Raw genomic sequence first — 9107 nt, 5'->3', positions numbered from 1 at the left:
TTTAATACAGAAACAAATTTAAGATGGACATACGCGATACATGTTTCGACTTAACTTAGTCTTCTTCAACCGCAAATCAATTAATAAAGAGAAACGTGAGTCACATATTTGGTATCGCACAATAAATGATTAAAAATTAATATAAATTAATATAAAGAAGTAAGAGTCACATAGTCGATGTCAAACAAATAAATTAATAAGCAATATAAAATTGTAGTAAGAACAGTCAAAAAGTACTTGAAGAGTCAGTGTACCATCATAGAGATGTTCAATAAGTTCTATATTTTGTAGTGGTCTCCTTGTTCAATATTATAAAACCCCCCAACAGAGTAAATAATTTCGGTTGGAGAGATTGTAAAAATTATCAAGTAAAAATTATCCGAAAGTAATATAATCAATATGTAAAATTCGTAAGTTTCTCATATTTGAATAAGAAAAATAAATCGCGGAGTTGTCGCTCAAGTACAAAAGGCTAATCAAAAATAATGCTTTAGCATTGAAGAGTTTATAAAGGTCAAATTATTTTTATAGTAGAAATAAATTATTTGAAATTAATAAGTTTGTTACAATGAAATATTTATATTTGCAGGAAAGAGTACAAGCTAAAGATCCACCGTCCCATTACCTGGCGAAATTACGTACTTACCTGGATCCCACAGCATCACGAAGTCATCGAGTATGTTATTTTTAATTTTTTAAAATATTTATATATATATATTTATTTATTTCGAGTATTATGCGTTTGTATTATTCCTATATATTTTGTTACTTTTTATTTACACATATATACGTTAATATAATTAATTTCTTTAACAGAAATAAATATATTAAAGACATACTCATTTCCTATTTGATATTCACAATCATTTATATACAAACTACAATTTTTGTACTTTCTTTGTTAAAATAAATTGTATTGTGTCCACATTCGCAAGAGGTGCACTATCACACCGATACTAATGATTACACAGACGTATCGTTTCTTTATGTTCTTCCAGAAAAGGAAAATGGTCGGTGAATCTACATCGACCCAAGTATTACGTGATTTGGAGATATCCTTACGCACAAATCACATTGAGTAAGTGAATCTATATATAGTAATTATTTAATTTCTTTTTTAAATAATTTATCCAGTTTGAATAATTATGCATTTAACCCTTTATCGCACAAATTTTTTAACATATTTTGCTGAATTTCAGTATATGGAGATTTTTTGAAATCGCTAATTGCAAATCTAAAGTCGAAATTTAAAAAGTTAAAATAGCAGATTCAATATGGCGGTCAAATAAAAAAAATTTAATTATGGCTTACATAACTAAAATTGTTTACGTAAGAATTTTATAGATATTTTTATTTCAAATATCTGCCGAAAAACTTGAAAATTTAATACGACAAATTTAATATTAAAAAAGTCTTTGTTATTTTAAAAAAAATTGTATTCTTAGCATCACTCAGAACTATAATGACTATAATGAAGAACATTTCAAGATTAAATCGCTTGTTTTTATTGAATTATTAGTCATATGGAGGAACTAACTTCTGACTGAGACTTCCGCGATAAAACCACCTTAATAATATTTTTAATAGGTTAATCTCACAATTTCCCAATTCAAGACTTCTCTTATTACGGTATTTTATGGCATAGGTTCTCTCTCTCTCTCTCTCTCTCTCTCTCTCTCTCTCTCTTTCTCATTCTCATTCTCATTCTCCTGTCGATAAATCTATTTATACATATATATTTGTTTTGCTTATCATAAGAATTTATGAGTCTTAATAATTATTTTCTAATCAGAATTGAAATTAGTTACTAAAAAAAGTTATAATATTCGTACAAAAATTATTTTCTTACAAAAGACACGGCGCTAAATATGCGCTTTCTACATATAGAAAATTTAATATAAAAAATTAGCCCCAATTTGTATTTGTCAGTAAATAAAAAATAATTATTATACTTGTGTCTGACATACAAAAACTTATCCGGGTTGCATTATTAAAACACATATGTACATGCATGTATTACTGTATTATAATATATAATTATCTTTTTGCATTAATTATATAAAAAATTCTATTTTAAAAATATAAGAAATATAACAAAAATGTAACCCGGGTGCGCCAAGTTCTTGTACGACACAAATGCAATTATTATATTTTTTATTTACAGATAACTGTAAATTGGCTCTAGGTTTTTTATATCAAGTTTTTATACGATAGGCGCGTATAAAATTGGTACCGTTTTGTACTTTTTTTAAAAGTAATTTTGTATGGATGTAAATATATCACAAATATAAAGTTAGTTTTAGCTAATATAAATAATTTATAGTCATTTTGGGTCTGCTGTTTAAAATTTGCATATTTTAAGATAACAAATTCAATAGATGCAGATTTGAAATCTACCTTATTTGAAAGCTATAGCTGCGTGAAGTTGGCATCCCTAAGTGCGAATTTTGACAAAATCTATATGGCATTAGATTGTGTAGATTGGCAGTAGATTGGCCACTATTTGTCCATATTTGTCCAATAATAATAATTGTTTGTCCACTCTTGGAAAAAATTATTGCTCTAATTTTTTATTTGTTTATAATTTTTTGTAGCAAGGTAAACAGAAAACGATTATTGATGGACAAATGCGGACTAATTGTGGACAATCGAATCCCGTATATAATTTAAAAAAAAACGCACTTAGGGGTGCTTACGTTAAAAAAAATTTTTTTGTTTTAATTTTTTCCATGAATGGACAAAAAATTATTATTATTGGACAAATATGGACAAATAGTGAACAATCTAATGTATAGATTTTGTCAAAATTCTTAGGAGTACTTAGGGGTGCTAACCTTAAAGACATGTTAATGTAAAAATTTTTAGAACATGTTTATTATATCTCTTTTTCTAGCATAATTTTTTTTAAGTGCTAATTTTGACTGATATATATTTTTATAATTTATTGTTAATATTTAGAAACATAAAGGTACCAAGTATGTTACACAAATCAATTATGAAATATGTGCAAAAACACGAAAAAATACAAGTGTTTTATATATATTTTGACATTACATGCAGCAAAGGATTAATACACATTTCGACTATTTTATCAAAAATCTTTAAAACCAACGTACATACTTATTATAGTAAACTATCCTTGACAATTCCGATATTAATATTTTTTCTTTATATGTTTTCAAATGAATGTAAATTCGAAATCTTGGAATTAAAAAATTTTAAAGTGTTTGTAATTCCCTAGTATCTAAAATGAGGAAGAGAGAAGTTGGAACTACATCCACTTTTTATTTTTTATAATATAATTGCACAGTCGGTCCGTTGTGTTAGTCATTGACCACATAAATACTTGTGAGTGTACGCAAGTTTATTTGTTCACGATATCGGCTTTTCGAAAACCTGTATTCTGAACTGGACATTATTATAGATGGGTGAGAGAGTTCTTGGACGAGGAAAATCAAGGCCTGGATGCTTTGATAGACTATCTCAGCTTCAGGCTATTGATGATGCGACATGAGCAACGGCTCTTGGAATCCCACACGAATTCCGAAGAAAAATTGCAAACCGGTAAGTAGAAGTTGAAAATCAAAAAAAGAAAATCAGAATCTATCTTAGCTCACTAAATAATAAATTAAATATGCACTAATCTGTTAGATTGATAACAAGTATAAGATTACTATTTACGATAAATTGTAAAGTAGCAATATAATTTAAAGAGGGTTTAGGTATATTGACAAGTCAAATTTCACATTTATCCAGAAGAACACAAATATTTACTTGTTTTTCGCTTACAGTTGTGATGGAAAACCAATTTTGAAATCACCCTTTAAAGTTAAACAATATTTAATTTTTTTTCGTTATATCTCGAAAACTATTCAAGATATCAAAAGATGTTGTATACAAAAGTTTTACAGTAAAATTATCTCTATTCATTTATGTTTAATAATATTTTTTAGAATAATTATATTTTAAAATATTTTTGAAAATTTTTGAAAATAATTATTTAAAAAAAAATTCTATTAACGTAACTGACTAGAGGTAATTTTACTGTAAAATTGTTCTATAAAGCATTTTTTGATATCTTGAATAATTTTCGAGATATAACGAAAAAAAAAACGGAAAATAAATTTACATATAAGGGGTGGTTTCATGCCTTTAAACCATTTTTTTAGCACTAACTGATAACTTATAAATTCATCTATTTATGTGACCTCAAAGTGTACCAAGTTTCATTAAAATCAGAATTTTTCACTTCGCGAGGTTCCCTTGTTAGTCGCAAATTGCTGCAATAATATTATTAAAAATTACATTATTCGTAAAAAAACATTTTTGAATAAAAAAAATTTCCCTTTTGAATAAAAATTACAGTTAATTTGAAACATCTATGTAAAGAATATATTGGATTAAATATATATTGGAATAAATATTATATTTATGAGATAATTAGAGATATATTAATGTTCTTACGACAAATTGGTTTATCGTAGAATAAAAGAATAATCGATAATAATATTAACGCAGCGGGCACTGGTGATATCTCACCGTTAAACAACGGATGCTTGAGGCCGCCTCTTCAAGAGCTTAAAGACAGTCCCGGAGTCAAAAGGAGATCTCGACATGTGGCACGCCTAAATATGGGTGAAGCAAAGGATGACATTCATGTTTGCATACTGTGCATGCGTGCTATCATGAATAATAAGGTGAATATTAATTCTTATGTAAGCAACTGTTTAAGATTTAATTCTAATATTTGAAAATCGAGAAAAATTGCAACTCTTATTTTTAATTAGCATTTTAATGTGTTTACAACATTATAATTAGAAAAAAGCTCTAAAAATTATATTTAAGCGTAAATCATTATAATTTTTGCTATAGGAAATTTGTATATTTTTATTAAAATTATATAAACATATATTATTTTATACACGAGTTTTAACTTGATTGGATTTCTTGTGCTTATTTTATTAATTGAACATACATTTTTTTACTTCTTAAGTTCAAAATTCTTTGCAAAGTAAATATATGCTTACCCTTTATTTAAACAATATATTAATATATTTTGACGCGTACATTTGTATTCGCATAAAGACATATGTATATGTACAGTACATATACATATGTCTTTATGCGAATACAAATGTACGCGTCAAAATATATTAATATATTGTTTAAATAAAGAGTTTAAATAAAGCAAATATTTACTTTGCAAAGAATTTTGAACTTAAGAAGTAAAAAAATGTATGTTCAATTAATAAAATAAGCACAAGAAATCCAATCAAATTAAAACTCGTGTATAAAATAATATGTGTATAGTACTCGTAATATATTATAATATAATAATATATGTATAGTAATATATGTATAATAATATATTTTTGCATATGCGTAAATAAAATTTATATTTATGTCGATTTTTCACAGTACGGATTTAATATGGTTATTCAACACAGAGAAGCTATCAACTGTATTGCATTGAGCTTAATTCATAAAAGTCTGAGGTGAGTCATGTATTGTCTATTATCTATTATTGTCTCTCGTATTTCTGAGAAATGATATTGTAAACGTGTGAAACGCATTACATCCGTAATGCATTTATACCTTAGTCATTCATTTTATATTCATATTATTACAAATTCTTGCATAATCACATCCTGAAAGGATTAATACTGTTTAAAAGTAACACTAGTTTATAGCAAAAAATTACTTTGGACCGGACTATGTGTCTCTTATAGATTTTTGGATGCTGAAAACGATGCCGCAAGCGAAAAAATTCTAGCACGTCAGATTTTCATGATATATATAATTAAGGTTTAATACTTAAAAAATGGCTTTTTTAGCCATCCATATTCGAAATAGCTTCTATCTTTAATTATTTATAACATGGCTAAAAAGATATTGAAAAAAAAATGCATTTTATAGGGGATGAACAATACATTCATGAATCCCGATCGAAATTTCAAGATAACGTTAACCTCCTTTATAAAATAAATGTCAAGTATCGCAAAAAAAGCCATTTTTCAAGTATTAAACCTCAATTATCTTTTTTCGCTTACGGCATCGTTTTCAGCATCTAAAAATCTATAAGAGACACGTAGTGCGACCCAAAGTAATTGAAAAAAAAAATTTTTTTGTAAACTAGTATTATCTCTTTGTATATCACGTTATTTCGTATAATTCCTCCCATAGTGTAGCTTATCGTTATTACAACAAATGTACCGCTCTTTTTTTAGGACGAAAGCTCTGGTATTAGAGCTCCTCGCTGCCATCTGTCTAGTAAAGGGTGGCCACGAGATCATTTTGTCAGCGTTTGATAACTTCAAAGAGGTGTGCTCCGAGAGACGAAGATTTACGACGCTTATGGCATATTTCACCCAGTATGACAGCTTCCATATAGAATTTATGGTCGCTTGTATGCAGTTTGTCAATATCGTTGTGCATTCGGTCGAAGACATGAACTTCAGAGTACATCTGCAGTATGAATTTACGAAGCTTGGATTAGACGAATATCTCGAGAAGCTTAGACACACAGAGAGCGAAGATTTGCAGGTCAGTTAACTGAATACGTATTATAAAATTTTGCACTGAATAAATAATGCACTAATTGTAACAAATAAATCATTCTTGTGTTGTTTGTCTCTTTCGAGCAATTTTGTGGAGGAGCAGGAAAAATAAAGCGATAAAAATCTGTTGTAACTATCTTTGGTTTCATAATGTCATTTGGTAATGTCACTGTGAATCGAGATATCTGTTGTTTTTTTTCGCAGTTAAAACACCCTTTATTATATCATACATTCAATAACAATCGTTTTAAAATTAATTATGTAATAATATAGTTTTTATTTTGCGATTTTATAATACTAAAGCTAATTTTTAATCATAATCTATAATCCATTGTAGAGATCTGATTAATTATGAGTTAATTACATATGAAAAATTAACGATGTAACTCAGAACTAACTGAAGCCATAAAAATAAAATAGATATATACGAACTTTATCACAAATAAGTAGCAACCGATATGCGTGTAATATGTATAAATAAATGCTAATATTTTCAATTGTTAATTGTTAACAATTATAATTTTCTTGAGTGTTATTAATTTTATCCTTATCTTTTTTATAGGTTCAAATCTCAGCTTACCTAGATAACGTATTTGATGTAGCTGCCTTGATGGAGGACAGTGAAACAAAGACCGCAGCATTAGAAAAAGTAGCAGAATTAGAAGACGAACTTGGTCATGTAAGCGATAAAAGCTTTCCGCTTTTCTTTTATGTATAAAGGTTATATAAAGCCAGTAAGAAGAGAAAAATGAGTCGAAACAAACCCATAATCCATAAGATCCAATATACACGAACAAATTTGTATAAAAAAAATAGTAGATTATAGAATTCGTTCAACTTTTATTTTTTATTTGTATACTAATTAACTAATATATATTAACTAATATATATTATTTTAATTATATTGCGATATTGTTAAAATATATCCTTATAATTTTATATTTTGTCAAATGTCACAATCGATTGCGATTGATTGATTTAATACAGGCACATGATCGCATGGCGGAATTAGAAAGAGAATCATTGGCGAAATTGGCGGACCTGGAGACGGAATTAGGCGCGATTAAAGTGGAATATGCCGATGCCTTGGAAGCACGTAGAACAGTGGAGGAAGAACTTGCGGCCTTGAAGAGACAGAGACAAGATTCTGCCAGAAGGCAGAGCGTCCTAGAAAACAAGATCATTGAGTTGGAAACTCTCACGGGAACACTTACAAAAGGCTCGTCAGGTATTTTATCTTTCCAGATCGAAGAATTTGTATGATTAATAGGCAATATAAAGTTAGGCTGTTACTTTTTACTTACTTCGAATATTCGAAGCTTCGAAATTTAAGATGCCTTCGAAGCTTCAAAGCTTTGAAGTTTAAAATTAACTTAAAGTTTCGAAAAATACATTCGTGCAAATTTAATTAAAAAATTAATAATTTTTATTAATTTTACGATTTTAAATTTTCTGTTTTCAAAATTGTTTTATGTTGAGGAAGATTTAATGACACCAAAACCAATTATATTAATTTATTATATTTTTGTTTATTTATTTAAGAATAAATTTATTTTAATTTTTTTAAATTTTCTTAATCTGATTGTTCTACTGATCGTTATCTTTCCTTATTTACATATGTATCAAGTTTAATTATTAATTTGTAATATTTTAGGTTATAATACTTTCAAATTTTTTTTGAGAAATAATTACGTATATATATTTTGAGCATATATATTAGTTTTTTTTATTTATCATATTTGTAAATTTTCTGAATAAATTCATTGCACGAATTTTTCGAAACTTCGAAGTTTTAAAGTTAATTTTAAACTTCGAAGCTTCGAAAGAATTCGAAGATTTTAATGCTGAAGCTTCGAAATTCGAATGTCGAAGTCTTCGAATTTCGAAGCTTCAGCATTAAAATCTTCGAATTCTTTCGAAGTTTCGAAAAATACATTCGTGCAATGAATTTATTCAGAAAATTTACAAATATGGTAAATAAAAAGAATTAATATATATGCTTAAAATATATATGTACGCAAATATATATAAAGCAGATCACCAGCCCTAATATAAAGCAAAATCCCATTGTGAATGCCTGTCGATCTTTTAGCCGTTAGTCTACGAAACGGCACGGCGACGAGTCCTCTGAGTAATTCGGATAACGTTACATCCGAGACGTTTGCCTCGACACCGTCGCCGACGCATGAAGCGCTTCCAGCGGCTCCTGCGCCACCGCCTCCACCCCCGCCACCGTGTCCGCCGCCGCCTCCGATGGCATCTCTTTCTCTGGGAGATCATAAGTTACCGCCGATGGCCCCGATACCTCCACCACCTGCTGGTATGATGCAAGCACCCAATGGAGCAATGACTATCAAACGAAAGGTATATACACTGCTCAAAAAAATTATGGCATAGAAAAATTTTGAGCAAAAATTGGTTAACTTTGGTTAACGGTAACTCCGCGAAAAATCATCGTAAAATGATGAATTTTTTTTCAAATGAAAGCTTGAAATCTCTACTTTAAAAATACCGTGAGGCGATTTTAAATTTAACGCACCCCTGTGGCTA

At 28.4% G+C, this 9107-nt stretch overlaps 1 protein-coding gene across 2 annotated transcripts in view; it reads left to right on the top strand.

Annotated features, from left to right (window-relative positions):
- The first annotated feature begins 381 nt into the window (after positions 1-381).
- The window catches only part of LOC105460601 (formin-like protein CG32138), a 16493-nt gene continuing 7767 nt past the window's right edge, over positions 382-9107 (top strand). Inside the window, exons 1-9 of one of the 2 annotated variants that reach the window (XM_011707087.1) lie at positions 382-676; positions 972-1078; positions 3425-3564; positions 4519-4697; positions 5419-5495; positions 6228-6543; positions 7120-7236; positions 7545-7785; positions 8650-8921. In XM_011707087.1, the coding sequence (XP_011705389.1) occupies positions 569-676; positions 972-1078; positions 3425-3564; positions 4519-4697; positions 5419-5495; positions 6228-6543; positions 7120-7236; positions 7545-7785; positions 8650-8921 (1557 nt within the window). In that variant the 5' untranslated portion in view covers positions 382-568. The remainder of the gene's footprint in view (positions 677-971; positions 1079-3424; positions 3565-4518; positions 4698-5418; positions 5496-6227; positions 6544-7119; positions 7237-7544; positions 7786-8649; positions 8922-9107) is intronic. The other variant, XM_011707088.1, reaches the window with a different exon arrangement.

Source organism: Wasmannia auropunctata, unplaced genomic scaffold (assembly GCF_000956235.1).
Source record: "Wasmannia auropunctata unplaced genomic scaffold, wasmannia.A_1.0 LD319144.1, whole genome shotgun sequence".
NCBI lineage: Eukaryota > Metazoa > Arthropoda > Insecta > Hymenoptera > Formicidae > Wasmannia > Wasmannia auropunctata.
Note: the sequence above shows the minus strand (reverse complement) of the source record. Positions and strands in the feature narration are given on the sequence as shown.